Source organism: Thunnus albacares, chromosome 8 (assembly GCF_914725855.1).
Source record: "Thunnus albacares chromosome 8, fThuAlb1.1, whole genome shotgun sequence".
In the NCBI taxonomy this organism is placed as follows: Eukaryota; Metazoa; Chordata; class Actinopteri; order Scombriformes; family Scombridae; genus Thunnus; species Thunnus albacares.
The window spans coordinates 10650869-10668500 of record NC_058113.1 but is presented as its reverse complement, the minus strand read 5'-3'; the positions used below and the strand labels follow the sequence as shown (position 1 = coordinate 10668500).

Below are 17632 nucleotides of genomic sequence, written 5' to 3'. Positions count from 1 at the left end.
ACACACACACCCACAAGCAAATGAAAGTATGTGCTGTTTTACTGGTCATCTGTTAACATCACTATAACATAAAAATACACACAAGCACAGAACAATTGCATGCACACACACAAACGATGGAGAGACAGAACATCACAGACACAAAAAACTACATACACAGGACCCCTGCTGAGAGCACACAGAAACATGTCTCAAAAATAGCCCATGCACACGCACAAACACACACACACACACACACACACACACACACACACACACACAGAGAGAGAACCCCTGCTGAGTCTGTAGATGGACACACACATGGTCATAGCCATGGACAAACACACACACACACAAACGTACAGCTTTGTCCTTTTCTTAACAATTTGTCATCCTATGGTAGCTGCAGGGAGGTAAAGAGGGTAGCGGAAAAAATGTTCCGCCATTTGTCTTTAACAACAAGCGCACCGAAAAAAAAACCCACTGCTATGCCACAGTCGGCCATTTTGTAATTCGCTGTGACGACTTAGCAGCAGTAAAGTGTCAGAAGAAGTGGAAAAATAGAGAAGAAAAAGACTGACCAGGAGCGGATGTGGGATCAGAACTACTTTAGCAGAAATTTTTATTCATTCAGAAAACACGGATGTGATCGGGAAGACGAGCAGACAAAGAAGAGTAGAGAAAAGATGGAAAAAGCAGAGATAGGAAAAGAGGTGCAAGTGTTTAGTTCTGTTCAGGATGAAAGGATCGAATAAGGGAAAGAGGCTCCAGATCTCACCTCCATACAAAACTGCTTTTATGTTGAATTAGTTCAGCATCCCTCTGTTTTGACGTGTGTGTGGTTGTGTGCGTGTGTGTGTGTGTGTGTATGCACTGGTGTGTTTGTGTGTGTTTTGAGGGGGGCACAGTAAGTATCTGTATTGCCCATGTATATCTCTATCTCAGTGTATTTTTTGCGTAGCACAAGTGTGTCCTATTACTTTACAGCACTTTCTTTACTATAATTATAGTTATTACAGTGATGTATTGTAGCTACTTACTGTATATTACACAGTTTCACTTGCATTATAATCATAACAATGAAGGTGATGATGATATTATTTCATCATATGGCAAGAAATAAAAAGCAGAATATGAATGTATAAAAACAAAAAATCTGTAAAAGCCACGATCTGTAACTACAAACATGCTTACCATAAAAGTTAAAGTAGCATTAGAATAACTTCCTGTTGTCATACTTGCATTATCAGTTAAGGTGGAACCCTACATCTCATCACTGTATGATGACGTTAAGTGTTAAACTATTTTAAATAATTTTACTGTACATTTTTTGCTAACGAACAGCTATGATTACCATTTTTACTAAACTTTGATATAAAACAAACAATTAGGAGATTGTATATGCAAGAAACAACTGAAAGAGAGATCTCTCTCTTTCTCTCTCTGTGCATGCATGTGTGAGTGAGTGTGAGAGAGAGAGAGAGAGAGACAGAGAGTGTATCTCTGAGGCTAATCAAAGAGTTGTTGTACTGTAGGCCTTTAATGCCACCTGCTGGTACACATTGATGCTATAAAGTTCTTGCTTTAAAAGAATTCCCATCCACATGTTGTTTTAGGGGAGATTTTCCCCTTTTTTAACTATTGGTGATGTGCTGCTAAACACAACAAATGCAGAGATAACCTCCAAACAGACATTACACATCTATAAAATTACAAAAAAAAAAACCATAGATGTGCACAGCAACATTAAGCATGGCTTACTGTAAGCCAAGACAACTATATATACTGTATGCAGTGATGCACTCATTGTACATATGTTTTATGTATGTTTCTAGGGGTAAATATAGTATGTACTCATATTTTCTGTAATATGCATATGGTCGGCTCTTGCTGGTATGTACTGCCACCCAACAGTGCAAACTGGTACTGCAGGCCTGAGGTCCTCAAAATGTTTCGCAAAAGTTTGGGTCTTCACCTGTTTAATTGTTTGTTACTGAACATGTTGGAATAAAAAAGACAGCAGATTTTTTTCTTTCTGCCAGTGTTGCTACTGTACTAGTCATGGAAGGCTGAATGAACAGCGATATATTGTAACTCAAGTCTGAATAAAATTCAACACTAAATATGATCTTGCAGAGACCATGTAGAACTGAAATTACCTAACAACACTGTTTGTGTATCTGTGTGTGTTTCATACCTCAGACACGGGACTGTCTTCTCCAAGTTCAGTACAGTGCAGAGCTAGTAGACCCATCACTCTGACAGCCTTGCTCCGTCTGAAATGTTTTGTTTTTTCATTTAATAAAAAGTGGGGAAAGTGATGATTTTCTGTTTACATATTAACACAGGACTATCAATAAAAGTATTCAGTCACCACGATTTACAAATGCAAATACTCCTGACGGAGAGGAACAACATAGTGTACAGCTAGAAAAAGGAGAATATGAATTTCAAGTTTACGTCTAAAGCCCATGACCTCCAAACAAAACATCTGAACATGATGAACATCAACTCTTTTAGCTTTCACAGGCCATGCTATGTGTCAGTGTCAGTGCCAGTAACTTTGAAAAACAGATCTTAAAGAACAGTACTAGAAAGGTATAGAGAGCAAGAAGAAGAGAGAGGATGACAGCGAGCAAGGACACATCCTTATACTGTAGGTGTAGACTCCAAATCCCTGTCTGCCCCTGATGTTCCTTTCTTTAGTACAACCACAAAAACTATTTTGAGGGTTACATCCCAGAGATTTTCCAGCCAGCAGCCTTTCTAACATACAGTTGTTATATTTTGCCACATCACTTGCATTACGGGTATCCAAGTCCCAATAGCCTATAGTGACATCCACCAATGATTAATTTCATATACATTATTTCATCATGTTGGCACTAGCCGCTACACCAACATTCCTGCAACATCATGCTCGCTGGTTTATGGAGAAAATAATGTACACATATTTACTTACACATCCCAGTTAGGAGCTTGTCGTAACTGCAGGGTCAATGCTGGAAGCTGAATGAAGGAAGGAGATAAGAGTGACAGATACAGAGAAGGAGAAGAGAGACAAACAACATTAAAGATCTAATCTGTAATATGAAAGCATAGGTGTGAGTCCATTTTTGTAATCAGCTTGTTCAAATTTGCAATGTCTGTAGACCAATCAATGACGTTGTTTAGGTCTGGTGGATGAACAAAATAGAGATGGGTGATATGAACAAAACTATTATCACACCACAATATCTCAGCACTGATATGTCTTAAAATATACTTCAGTATTGAAAATCACAAAAAAAATATTTAGTCAACTTTTGTGAGTTTTATTACAACTAAATTCAATTAAATATATATATGTATACCCATTTTCAGTTATTTCATGTTCAAAGTCAGATGAAAGGAAGTCCTTTTTATTATCCCAGAATAATTCTATGGGCTCATGTCCTTGTCACTGTACTAATGACTCCTACCTGACTAATGACTAGCTGGGAGCAATTGCAAGAACCTCTTGCATGTTACATCTTCCACTTTCACCTGCCAGCAAAAAGCTAACAAAGAGCTGACAAAGGGAGCACATCTTTATCAACATCCTCCCCAGGACAACTGAGGTGTAAGCAGTGACAAACAATTTGAAAAATGGAAAAGCAAAAATGTCATAACTTGCAACAATATTTCAACAGGGATCATAAGTAAATACAAGTTTTCCTACCAGTGCTGAGTTAATCAGCCTGTTAGCAACATCTTTATGTCCAACCACACAGCAGAGGTAGCACAGCAGGTTGAGTCTGGAGCGAGTAGCTGTGGAGGGAGGAGGAGGAGCAACTGAAGACGAGGAAAGAGGAGCAGAAGTGTTCTGTTCTTCAAGAGATGAACAGAGCTGTTGTAGAAATACCCTCCACTCTTCATCACTCAGGGACTGCAGTTTCTCAACTGGAGGAGAGGAGAGGAGAGGAGAGGAGAGGAGAGGAGAGGAGAGGGAATCAGCCTAGATCAGATAGATTGGGGCCAATGCCCGTACACTGAGATCTACTGTCTGCAGGACACTGACAAAAAAACAACACCTGATGCTGACTTGAAAAATAAAAGAAACCACAGTACCTGAATATGCTGGTACACAAAGGGTTTTAGGATCAAATCGCACAGGAGGAACCTTAAGAATCTGGTAAATACATAGAGAACATCAGACTATGAACCTTTGTATGAGCTGTCTCACTTTCATATCACAATTCTCTTTTATTATCATGCAAAATGTTCATTATACAGTTTTAATTGTATGAGGAGGATATATTAAAACATTTTACAGATCTAAACATAAGATGAATACTGAGAAGTAAGGAAAAGCTCCTCACAAGGTTACATACTACTGGATATCTTTCAAAGTAAAATGTAAGTATTTTAGGCATTTGAAAACACCTTGAAATCTGACATAGTCTGCGTCCAATAATATTGCATGTCTGTACCTTGGGGTTGTCCATGACTGGGGAGACAGTCAGGTCAAAGTCAGTGTGGAGAAGAGCTTTCACACAGGATGTGATGTCAGTACCAGTACTGGCCTAGGAGGAGGGGAAAGAGTAGTTGAGTCCACTCTACAAGCAGAGGCAGGTCATTGCTATCAGAAGTATTTACACACCAGCAGATGGAAGGAGAGGATAACAGGATAAGGGAATAGCTGAAACTGACATGTTTATTTATAGCTGTTTTGTAAAGAACAATCAGTTCTATCAGCGATTCTCATAAAAGAAGACACCATTTCGTGGTTAACTGGAACATTTTGCTCCTGTTTGTGTTGCACCACAGGAAGTCAGGACTTGTCCCAAACAAGCAGTTTGCCCCTCCTGCAACCCTGCCTGAACTTACTGTTAAGATCTGTAAGTGAATAAAACCAGCTACAGCTTCAGACAAAAACAGCAGTGCTGTGATTGCTTCAATGAACAGTGATTAGGTATAAGCTGCCAATTTGTCAGTTACCCATTTTATCATACTTTTAATAGCATGAATCTCCCTTCTACACTGTTTACATGCTGTTGCAAATTTCAGAGTATACGTACGGTGGCAGTTACCTGAGGAGCAGGGGTGTGGTTTGAAGACTCTGAGACACTGCAGCTCCTTCTTGAAGTGGCACAGGAGCTAGAGGATCAAAAGGAAGAGGATAGTAAAACAAACTGATAGCTGTTTGTGGCTTGCTGACTGGATGTATATACATGAGGCTGATCCCATGTAGTGTAGCTCAACTGGTAGAGGTTGAGAGGTTGAGGTTAGAGGTCTGAATCCCAATAAGGCGACTCATTCTAAAACTACATTCCATGTAGTAAACAATTTCTGTAGAGTGTTTTAGATATGTGTGTCTGAACCTGAATACCTGAGCAGAAAAATTGCCTCAGTGTTGTCCTCATCCACACCACTCTTTGGCCTGAGCTCTGATACATTATCTGGAGGAAGAAAGCACACGTGACACTAAATCAGATTTTCTGTTGTTCATTAAGACACTTATGACTTTAACACATGCCTAGTAAAAGCCGCACAGGTGGGATGAGATCTGCACAATAGGAACTACGACAAACAGTGAAAAATGCAAATGTTTGCAGTTGAGGGGTAACCAATAGGATAGACCCAGGCTTATCTAGAAAACCACAGATTACTACAGCCAAGTTCATACAACTGATATGGTAAAACAACACAGCAAAACAAGTAAATAATAAAAAGGTGGTAAAAGAATGAAAAAATCACTAAATGTCCCTTTTGTTAATTCAGGAAAAGTTTGCCAATCGTGCTTATTGTGCCTGTCCTTCCAACAATATCAAGTTAAACATTCTCAGTCTGGCTGCTGAGAAAAAGCCTTGCTCATGGGTATGATAAATATAGTTAACACAGTATGTACTTTTATTAGTAAATGCTAGTGGAAGAACCTACCAGTTTCAATAGTCTGCTATGGCTATGTGTTGACCTCTCATGTCTAAGTTAAAAACACTCAAACATGATCAAACACAGGCATCAGGAAATGTGTTACCTAGTGTGAGTGACTTATTGGGCTGCAGTGTGTGGAACGTCTGCTGGGCTCCAGTGAGCTTGGGGTCATCTTCTTTCTTTGCCTCTCCCTCTCCTCTTCTCTCCTTTCCCACCTCCCTATCTGAGCCCTGGCTGTTCCTAAAGGCTCCATGGGATGTGTGTCTGTCAGCTTGTTGGTTATCAATCCTGCTGTCTGGTCTGTCAATTGGTGTCTGTGATGAAATACAATTCTTCGCAACCTTATGTGCCGGCTGGGTGTTGGCTTGTCTTCCTGAAGAAAAAGGGTTCGGGATCCTTGTGTTTCTGTGGGTGTTGAAACAAAACACACTGACACGAACTAAAGGCAGAAAGAAATGCAGCATATGAACTGTTTTGAATCAACTCCACGGTAATTCTGCAGGCTGCAGGCTGTTACTGTGCTGTTGAACATAATATTGGTGCAATGCAAAACGTTTCATAAAATTTTGGCCACTCCCTGTGGATGAAGAGAGGGTAGATTAGGTTTGAACAACACTTGTGTGTATTACTACTCTTTCATAAAAGCAAATCTGAATGGAGTACAGTGGCTGCAATAAAATGTCTGTAGAATATAAGCAAGAGAAATAATAATGTCAACACACCTTGAGCTAGCTGAAACAACTCCCTCTCTGTCATTTTGTTCCTCTGTTCCCCCTTCGTCATCATCCTTTTCATCTTCTCCCTCCTCCAAGTTCTCATCCTCCTTTAGTCCTTGTGTCCAGAAAGGGTGGTCCAGTAACTCTGGCCAGTCCATCCTAAAGAACAAAAAATAACAAAACTAAACATTAGGAAACAGTGATGGTACTAATCTCAACATGCAATAAAATGTACACAAAAAATGCACATTTCCGTGAAAACAACCTGAGAATCATGTCAGAAAACCCGAAAGTGTCAAAACTTCCATGTACTTCAGAAATGGCAAAAAAAGTGACTTGGTCTGTTGTAAGTTTTATCTTGAAACATCTGTGCCTGTACTTAAAACCTGGGTTTCCCCTCAATGTGGCACACACTGGAGCCAAGATACGACATACTATCATGGCAACACTAAAACTGTAAAATCCATGGTCAACACGTATTAAATGGAAATTGTAATTAACTATGACAGAAAGGGCATGCTAAAATAAAAATAAATAAACTCAAACTATAAAGGTACTTGGAGATTTTCCACCCTACTAAATTCTATGGTGATAGTATTAATAGCAGCAGTAGAATAGTGTGTGTAAATGTGTTGGACCTATGCCTGTGTTGCTACAGCATGGGGGCTGACCTCTTATTGGGGCTTTTGTTGAATAAGCCTTTCAGAAGATTCTGGAAATCCTCACTGGGAGGACTGGCTTGAAACACTGTAACAAAAAAGACAGTAGCTTTCAACTACATTCATAAAATAATTTTAAAAACAACAGCAAAATTATATAAAGGTGACCTCAACAAGGCAACAAAAAGCTATTGTACAGATACAATTCTGAACTGAAGCCAAATATAAAGCACAAGTGAAATCTATTATGACCAAACTAGCGACAAAAAATCAGATCTGTGTGTGGATGTACCTGTCTGTCTGGGAGGTGGTGGTTCCTGATGTAAAATCATCTCACTGAGTTCGGTGTAGCTATCAGAACAGAATGGAGGTTTACCTGGAAAACAAAAACACTTTGGGTTGAGTTTTATAATACAATACAGTGTAGTATAATATAGTACTGTAAATCGAGTCTCAGTTAAGGTCATATACATTTTAGTTAAAACATATTTATTATTACTACTACTAATACTACTACTACTATAACGACGACCACAACTTCTGGTACCCAACAGAGTACAATAGTTAAGAATAGGAATAGGAAAAAAATCATTATTACATTAATTAATACGCTTGCATACTTTGTCTCATTCAGTGTGTGCATGTGTCTATGTATGTGCATGCATATGGGTACAGTACCAGTGTACATGTAGTAGAGTATACAACCAAGAGCCCAGAGATCAGAGCTCATATTGGTTTCTGATCCCTGCAAAACCTCTGGAGCACTGTAAGTTAGTGAGTCTGAAAATACACATACACATAGTTAACAGAAAAGACATAAACAGTATCACAAACAGAATATGTTTCGTTAGGAAATGGAATAAGTTTTAGCCAAATTGTACATTTCATTAGTTTAGTAATCTTGGCCATCACTTGGCATATTGTGAAGACTAATCAAATCTTGGCTAATGTTAAAGCTGATTAAAATTACTGATGGAAAGTGGACTTATTTACATCACTTAGTTTTTATACACTTCTTCTACAAGGTATAACATGTTTTCAGCGCCTCCTCCAGCATATACAAACTGTGTCCCACATCAACAGGATTCTACGCAATTTGTAAATCTTTGGATTTCTCCTGGCTAATCTACTCATCAGCTTCTCCTTCTATCAACAATGCATATAAAACCAATAGATAATTAAAAGATAGTCATCTGACCTTGTAATCTTTTCCTCATGTGGTCAAAGTTCTCCTTGTTGTCTCCTTCTCCTGCCTCTTTAGATGTAGAGAGCAAAGTAAAGAAATCCTCTGATTTCTCTCCCTCTGCTTTGGACCGACAGAAGTTACCAAACTTCAAAATGCCGCTGCCATCCAGTAGGATCTATGGGATACATATATACTGTATTCATATGATAAAAAAAATAATATTGATATTATACTGTTGGTCCTACATACACATGAACACAGATGCAAACCTTAGCCGGGGTCAAGTCTGAAAAAATGATTCCTAATTCATGGATATGTTCCAGTCCTTTGACTAAGTCCCATCCAAACCTCCTCACTACATCTTCTGACAGACATCCATCCTGACAAATCACAGACTCCAGGGAACCACCTTACACAGAGACAGATGGACAAGGAGAAAAGAGAGACAAAAGCGACGCCAGTTGAGAGAGAGAAACAAAAAAAATAGACAAAGACTTTTTAGATCTCAATTAAAGCACAGGACCATTTTATTGCACAGTTAAAAAAATGACTCCATTTTAAAATAATACATAGAAACATGCCAGTTTACCATCTATACTAGAAAGTAAGTATCTGTGATTAATCCCATAAACCAAAACATGATGGTATTTTGTGAAAACAAGGGCTAACAATCAGTTTTAGGCTGCCATGAGATGTATTTGTCACATCCCATCTACTGATTGCTGAAAAAAGGAAGTGATGACATCTAATGTTACATGGCTGCTTATCAGGACTACCAGTCACAAATACTGACCTGTACAGAGCTCCACTACCAACCAGAGGTGATTACTGGTCTCATACCACTCATAGAAGGAAACAATGTTGGGATGATCCAGATCATGGCTAAGACGGACCTAACAGGGAAACAAGTGTGTTGCACTGAGATTTGGGAAAATCATTACATTTCTCAGAAAAGCCAGAGACAAAGGACCCAATTCTGATGATTAAAAGACAACTATTGCAGGTCTTGTTTCTGCTTGTGGCAGCACATGTAGGTAAGTCAATATAAGTCAGTATGTAGGTGCGTACACTTTACATAATTCTTTCATATCGGGCAATTTCAGGCCTCTATATGAAAATAAAAATATAACTGATTGCCTAATAATTTTTAATTTAGTTTAAAGAACTGTCCTACATGGTTAGTGATCTCAGGCCTTTTGGCTTTGTCGGTGCAGATTATGGCTACATAGTTGAGATTGCCCTTCCTTCTTCCTTTATAGACAACTGAACTGCTGCCTGCTCCCAGCTCCTCATACAGGATGAAGTTCTCCATCTGCGGTGGAAAAGAACAAGGAGGCATGATGTTATAATCTTTAGGCATTGTAAGAAAATGAAAAGAAAAGATGATTATATTTCTTCTACTAATGAGAGAAAGAAGCAGAAATAAGAGTCAGAAATAAAACCAAACATACAGTATTTTATGACCAGTGTAATGATATTCACATGGGCAGATGACACTTTATATTTCGAAATGCACAGTTACTAATTATAGTCCATGAAATAATCATTAAGTTAGTTTGCTGTTTATATTATATTGTTTATCTTACATCACTCCTTATAAAATATAACAAAGGAATACACTTGAATTTTTTGTCATAATTTTATTTTACCAATTTGGACCAAATACACGTTATCATACTTTATATATACTATACTGTACTGTACTTTGTTTTACATTTAAGCTACACTCGTCTTGTTCAGTTTACACTTTGAGAAACTTTTTAGTAACATAGTTATTTAGTATAGACGTATAGTTTATCCACAACTGCAGTATGAAACGGCTAACTGTTGCCTGTAAAAAAAAAAAAAAAAAAAAAAAAAAACTTGCAAGCTGTTTACAATTAGAGGTAATTATGTGAGAAATGCATGTTTCACTCTGACGACTTGATTTGAGCGAAAAAGCAGCTATAAAAAGAGTTCGAACTTATAACAGTCAGCTTGGTAAAACTCTAAAATATAAAAAAAAATACTTTGCACGTTTTAAGAGAGATAGTTAACTTCTAGGTAGTGAATAACGTATTTATTAGTGAATATTAATAGGTAACTTAACGGTTGGTCCGTGTAACACTGGTAGCAACCGCTATAAACGTCAATACAAGAGTTCGCTTGTAACATGACAGAAGTTCACTGCAACACCTCAAAAGTAACTTAATTATATGAAAACCGAATGCGACTATACCCACAACTACAAATACCTTACTACTGATGGTATAACTGCAGTTTGTCAGACTATCAACCTACCTGACAACTTCACTGTTCAACAACCCGCTGTTTGTTACCGGAAGCGTGGTGGGCCACGTAATTCCAACTGTATGAGGGAATTCAAGAACTTTCTTGATAAAATTAAGCCTACATTAATTTGTCGAAAAAGACAGTACGTCTATATACGTCTTTGTATTTAAAAAGATTTTTTTAAAAATCTTACAACACACACATGACTTGAGCGGTTGAGGTTTTTTAGGGTTTGACCAGACCATCTCCAAATGGTTCATTCCTGCGTTGCTAGGATACAGGAGTGAACACAACAGACAGCGCAGTGTGCCGTGTAATACTGCAACAAGCCTAATCACCATCAGACTGTATGAAGTTTAACAAATATCACACACATTTACCTCACAAGTCTCACAATTTACAAAATATAGAAAGTGCGCGATGACATGCTGACAGCTGTTTTTGTAATTTGGCAATTTGTTTAATGTTTGCTTTAGTTTTTTTCGCTTGTATGTTTCAATAATCTAAACAAACAAAATTCATTATTGATTTCATCGGTAGTGGGGCACCAAAGGGCATTTTGACAATTGTCTGACCTCATAAAATCACTGCTAGTGCTTTGCTCTCCTTGTTGCTGCCCTGTTCTCTGTCTGCAGGGGCGGGTTCCTGAGGGCACACTCAAGAGCAGGATGGCACACCTGGGCCCGGTGTGCCTCATGTATAAAGCTGGAGAAGCTGTGAGTTCAGACTCTCTCTTCTCTCCCCCACACACACTCCTGTGTTGCTTTTTGGTTATTTTTCGTTTGTTTCACCCATACATTCACTCATCCACTCCCTACAATACTGTTTTTGCAGACTTACCCCATCCATTTGTTATTTTTGTTTGTTTTGAGTATTTTGTTTTAATTAATTTTACTTTTGTAATATTGATTAATATTGTCACTTCCATTTTTTGCCACAGTCTAGAGCCAGGCTGTGACACTAGACAAATGGTGATGTGGGTGTTGGTTCATTGGTGATTTTCGGTGAATTTGGAGATCTTTTCAAGTATGTATGTTTGGCTTATGAATGTTGCCTATGTGGCAGGTTAATGCTTAATTTTTTACTTTCCCCCAACTCACACATAGATCTAAAAATCTGATTTTATTGATATTTTAGAGGTTCTTGGACTTCTATTTATCCTTTAAAATGTAATCGTATTTATACCAGTGATGTGTTAGGCCTACTATTAGCGTATTTCCAGCTTTTGCACTACAGCCAATGTTCAAGTGTCGTTTCCAAAAAACATGTCTGCCTATAAATATTCCTTTCAAGATTCAAGATTACTTTACTGTCATTTCTCAGTACTCACATGCATTGAAATGCAATTCCATTTCTCTCAGACCAAAAACAGTGCACTTGCAGAATAGATGATTTAAACAAACTTAACTACTACTACTAATATATATATATATATATATATATATTCCAAAAAACATACTTAGCAAATATAATAAGAAAGTTTCAGAAACATAAGTAGAGGCAATAAACACAAAACTATAAAAGTCCTAAATACAATTTGCATGTTACTTTGCTCATTGTTGTCTCTCTTTCTATCTGTCTCCCTCTCTCTCTCTCTCTCTCTCTCTCTCACACACACACACACACACACACACACACACACACACACACACACACACACACACACACACACAAACCATTTGAAAGGAGAATTACGTCATTCATTCACTGTAACCGGCAGGACACAGGGCACCCGTGACTTCACCCCTGAATGGCTTTTATGCAGCCGTCAGAAATATTGTAGTCAGGTTGAACGACCTAAAAGTGGTGACGTCAGCTTTTGTTTTATAATTTTATTTCATAATAATCGACCAACAGCCACTTTAAACACGTTTTTGACCTTTTAGTGACCAAAGCAATTCATAATTGGTTCTGACTTGGGAGTAGCATCATTTTTCCTGTGAGCACTAGGAGGCCATTATTCAAAATTTGTTATTACTTTTTACAGTCTATGGTTATTACCAATTCAAATTGGTACATCATGTAAATCACGAATCATGTAAAATACGAATAATACTAAAACTAATCAACTATAAAGCCAAAACAAGCAAAGTGAAGAATCGGTTTAAGAACACTATAAAAGGTTGGACACCATACGCATGGAGAGAGACTGAATAACAGAATGGAGGAAACCCTCACACCGTTTAGCCTTTATATTGATGAACTGTTCAGCCTGTAAAGGACTCACAGATGTTAAGAGGAAGGTTTCCGGTTAATGCACTTCTTTCTACAAAATAAAAGCAAGGAATGCATTCAGTTAAAATGTTTTCCAAAACAGTTAAGCGATTACTGTACAGTATGTATTAATAGTTCTGGGTGATATGGACAAAATCAAATCTCACAATATTTTTGACTTTTGCCTATACATCATATTCTATAGACTTAAAGGTTCAGTGTGTAGAATTTAGTGGACTCTACCGAAATGGATTAATATTTATATTATGTTTTCATTAGTGTATAATCACCTGAAAATAAGAATTGTTGTGTTTTCGTTACCTTAGAATGAGTCCAAGGCCACCACGTTGCACCACCATGTTTATACAGTAGTCCAGAACAGACAAATTAAACACTGGCTCTGGAGAGGGCCTTTCAAGTTTTCGCAAGTTTCGTGGCCACCATAGGTTCCCCTACACTTGGAATGGGAGGGTGAGGGGGGAGGGCTATTCAGTTGGTTGCAATCTGTTACTTCACCGCTAGATGCCACTAAATCCTACACATTGTTCCTTTAAGAAAACATCTTTGTTTGGTACAGATCCTTGCAAAAAGCAGACCATAAGATCATCAGACCATTTTAATATGTTTTTCAATGAAAATGAGAATAAAAATGTAAAAATGAATGCAAATCATATCATAATTTCAATATCAGTCAAAATAACTGCAGTTAGATTTTTTTTTCCAAAATCATTCAGCCCTAGTATAAAAAGGCATAAAAAGAAACAAAATGACATAAACTGTGCATCAAAAGAAATACATATACATTAAGTGAACAGTTGACGAGCAATATAATAACTTTTACAATTCAGAGCTGAATAAAAATTGTATTAATTATTTTCATATGGGGTGGATGACACTGGGGTTATTGTGTCAGGCGAATAGGTTTTGTCATACCTGATGCTGTTCTTTATGTTTCCTGCACATCAGGAAACATAAAGAACTATTCAGTCTAAACCTCCAGTGTAAGAAGGTTTTGACTGAAATTTCAGAATAAAATGAAGTCAGATGTTTAGCCTTGAAATGTAAAAGAACGCAGTTTAATTTGAAAAAATTCAGAGCGGAAGTACGGCCATGTTTTTTCTACTTTGACTCAGCTCCGCAGCTTTTGTTGAGCCGCCCTGTAAAACAAGCCAAAAAAGGCTCCTGAAGTTTTTGAGAGCAGTCACAGGGCTGACTGTGGGTTACATTTTAATCTCCACAGTCTCCGGTATACTTAGCTTGTTTTTTCCATTATTATTCTTTCTGACACCGGTCGCGCTTCGGTTCATCTAGTTTTAACTAAACCGGTAACGGTAGATAGCTAACGTTAACCTTACTAGTGAGAAGAGTCGCTCGGAGTGGACCGCTAAATTGTATTTAGCTCGTTTTAGTCGCCCAAAAAGAGAAAGCCGAAATAATTGGTCTCTTCGGGGAGGTCTGCGCTATTTACGGAAGCGGTAAGAAATCTTTTGTGAGTTTGTAAAACCTCTCAGATTGAAAGTTTGACGATGATGTACTGAGACTAGAGCAGGTGCAGAGTGCCACACGGTTTGGTAACGTTAACTCCTAACATGATAGGAGCGATCTAGATTAACTTTCATACATTTTATGTAACTTTGCTCCACATGTGATTTTTATATCTATTTCCACCTGTGTAAGTGTCATTTTTCTTGTCGCATTTGTTTGACTATCCGGCTCAGCTGTGTAATGGACGGCCCATCATGTGGGGGGTCCTGGTCCTGGTTTTGCATGAGGGGCATCTGTTACCTTCAGTAGCACGCTGAAGCTGTCCACTTTGTCTGACTCACATGTTAAAGCCTGCAGAGTTTGTTACAGCGGCTTGTGGGCACCTTTTTAATAAGATTTATCTCAGATTTAAGTAGTCTTAATCCAATCACAGTAAACCTGCCTCACTCTTTAAAAGTGGCCTGAGGATATATGGTGATCAATTCCCTCAGCCTCCATAAGTAGACTGACAGATTATCAGTGCCACCTCTCAGGGATTGTGAACAAGCCTTTGCCATTCATGTCAAGTGATTAGATTTTTATTACTCCTCTTTTCAGCCAATGGCATCATATAACTATATTAATTTGTCCTCAGTCTTTTAAAGTTGTTGTAAGCCATTTGTACGGTGGTCGTGAGGTGCAAAACACATTAAAAAACATCATTTCAGGAAACACAAAAGCATTTCATAAAACTTAAAGACATTTTGTAAACTGTAAAAAAAAGAGCTAACACCCCCTCAGCCTGGTGAATAAGCCCATCAAATGTTCTTGTGTTTTCTGAAATGTTGTGTTTCGCTCCTCAGGGCCACCATAATTTTGCCCATTATAGCATTATTAAGGTGAATCAATTAGATCAAAATAGCTAACTGTTCCGAGCTCTACACATAGTGATGTATCAGTATTTTTACATCTCTACATGTACCACATCTGTTTTCATGAAGTGCAATGATAATGTGAATGCAAGTTAATCCCATTATCTAATATTGATTTCCTTCATTAAAACTGTCAGTGAAAAAGATATTTTTATTCAAATTCCCCCTCACAAACAACCACATAGAAGGAAACTTAGATAAATAGCCACAGACTTGACTGAGTTGTTGGTTGTGTTGAGGAGGCTGCCACACAATATTGTACATTAAGTGCATGCTAAACTCTCTGTGCTTCTTAGTTTGGATTTCATTTGACATGCAATAGTCAGTTTGGGATGTACAAGTATCCCAAGTTGTTTCAAACCTTTTTAAAGGAGTCTTGAAAGGTTACTTAGAAGTCAGTGATTTTTTTTTTTGTTTACCTCAGCTACACCGCTGAGGAGGAGGGCTTCTCTGCCAGTCCTGAGAGGCTAAATAAGGTCCCAGTAGGTTTTGCCAACAGCACATGATCCGTGGAAGGCCTGCACACTGTCTAACTGCTCGGACATTCAGCAGGCCTCGCTGTTAACACGCTGTCTGCCGAGAGAGTTCACACAACTGGGAGCTGGACCTAAACACAAAGTGGGAATGTCAGATGGACAGAGTAACCGACAGATGGGCTGAGGGGGTGTTAGGTCTTATCTGACCTCTCTGTCTGTCTCTGTCTCGCTCTCTCTACACACACACACACACACACACACACACACACACACACACACACACACACACACACACACACACAGGCGCGCGCTTATTCAACGTGGTAAATCAGTTATCACGGTCAGACCTGTGTCATATCAGACTGTGTATTTTGTAACACATGGACTAACAAGGACAGAACAACATTCATTTATCTTGGATGTCACTCGACAAAAAAACCCAGCAGAAATATTCATATTTTCGTCAGTGGTGATCAAGTGATAACAGTGTGGTATTTCCTAACACTGCCAGCACACAGACTCTCGTGTAGGTGTACTACATGACCTTGTCTACTGGTAGAAAATGCTTTGAAAGGATAGAAAAAGTCAAGGGTTGCGTTTATGAATCAGGCCCTTAATATTCACTTCAAAGTCATTTTACGGCCTACTATCACTGAGAAGGAACTTTATGGATTTATGGCTAGCAGAGTTACAGAGTAATTTTTTAAAAAAATCACAAAAATATGAGTTGTAAAGATGATAAAGAGTTAGCACAATATAAACTGCAAGAAGAAGGGCTATAGTGAGTTTGTGTGTGTGTGTGTGTGTGTGTGTGTGTGTGTGTGTGTGTGTGTGTGTGTGTGTGTGTGTGCGCGCGCGCACGCATTACCAGAGTTTAGTATGGAAAGATTTTATCATTGGGTTGCCTTTGGGATTGTCTGTAGTTTTTTTGGCTGATCATGACTTTACACTATGACTGGACTGATATGTTGGCACATTGGTATTGATTCCACTAATAGCAACATCGGCACTAAAAGCAGTTGAGGCTCTCTCTGACTTTGACTTTGTCCTCAAGATTGTCGCTTCTGTTACACACTAAGACTACCAGCAGAAGAAAAAATAAATAGTAAACAAAATCTCAAATGTATGCCTGCTTTAAAATTCCAGTTTATAAATTGATCTGCTGAAGTGTGAAAAAATCAAATTCATGGATTAAGAAAATTAAATCCTATTTAACAGATATCTCAAATAAAACTCATATGTGTCACACCTGCAGGACAACGTGATCTCTCTCTAGTCTGTATTAGCCAGTAAAGGTTGTGTGACTGCTGTAACTGGTAAGATATTTAATGTTGGTGTATAAAAAGTGATCACGTGCTCATAGTAAAGACCATTACAAAATGTGTAACTATTTGGTACAGTTGTTAAAAACTGGTAATGTACTCAGCTCAGGATGATGGACTTTGGTGTAATACAACACAACATAGTGTTATGGATGACATAATACTGTTAAAGTGGAAATAGACAACTTTTTTGCTTTAACGTATCATTATATAGTAAATGTTTATTGCACAGTTTAATGGCTATAGAATAATGACACTATCAGCGTTTAGATTGGCGCCCTATGAGCCTCACTTTCACCACGCTATTCTGTCTGCCAGCGGGTATGATCTCCCGGGAAAAGCTAGGCTATATCGAGTGATAATTTGTTATGTGTCCAACCTCCTTCTATTGTCTTATTGCTCTATGACAAATGTGGAATATTGCACAGGCAAATCTGATGACACACTACTTATATCTATGTCTAGTTTCACTGAGTATATTACCTTAATAAACTTGTCTTTTGATTTCTAGAGGGCTT

The 17632-nt window shown here is 38.1% G+C and overlaps 1 protein-coding gene across 7 annotated transcripts in view; it reads right to left on the bottom strand.

Annotated features, from left to right (window-relative positions):
- The window catches only part of ulk4 (unc-51 like kinase 4), an 80155-nt gene extending 69196 nt beyond the window's left edge, over positions 1–10959 (bottom strand). For 3 of the 7 annotated variants that reach the window (XR_006404540.1, XR_006404541.1, XM_044359641.1), the window contains exons 1-17: positions 10716–10958; positions 9610–9747; positions 9229–9328; positions 8705–8844; positions 8448–8610; positions 7928–8029; positions 7542–7625; positions 7262–7337; positions 6597–6749; positions 5978–6279; positions 5330–5399; positions 5019–5097; positions 4431–4523; positions 4069–4129; positions 3680–3900; positions 2942–2988; positions 2177–2255 (exon numbers count right to left, since the gene is read on the bottom strand). Coding sequence is in view for 5 of the 7 variants with exons in the window: in XM_044359641.1 (XP_044215576.1) it covers positions 2177–2255; positions 2942–2988; positions 3680–3900; positions 4069–4129; positions 4431–4523; positions 5019–5097; positions 5330–5399; positions 5978–6279; positions 6597–6749; positions 7262–7337; positions 7542–7625; positions 7928–8029; positions 8448–8610; positions 8705–8844; positions 9229–9328; positions 9610–9747 (1908 nt within the window). In the remaining 2 variants the exon portion in view is untranslated. Of the gene's footprint in view, positions 1–2176; positions 2256–2941; positions 2989–3679; positions 3901–4068; positions 4130–4430; positions 4524–5018; positions 5098–5329; positions 5400–5977; positions 6280–6596; positions 6750–7261; positions 7338–7541; positions 7626–7927; positions 8030–8447; positions 8611–8704; positions 8845–9228; positions 9329–9609; positions 9752–10715 lie in introns of all 7 variants that reach the window. The other 4 variants (XM_044359642.1, XM_044359638.1, XM_044359640.1 and 1 more) reach the window with 4 other exon arrangements.
- Positions 10960–17632: the final 6673 nt, after the last annotated feature.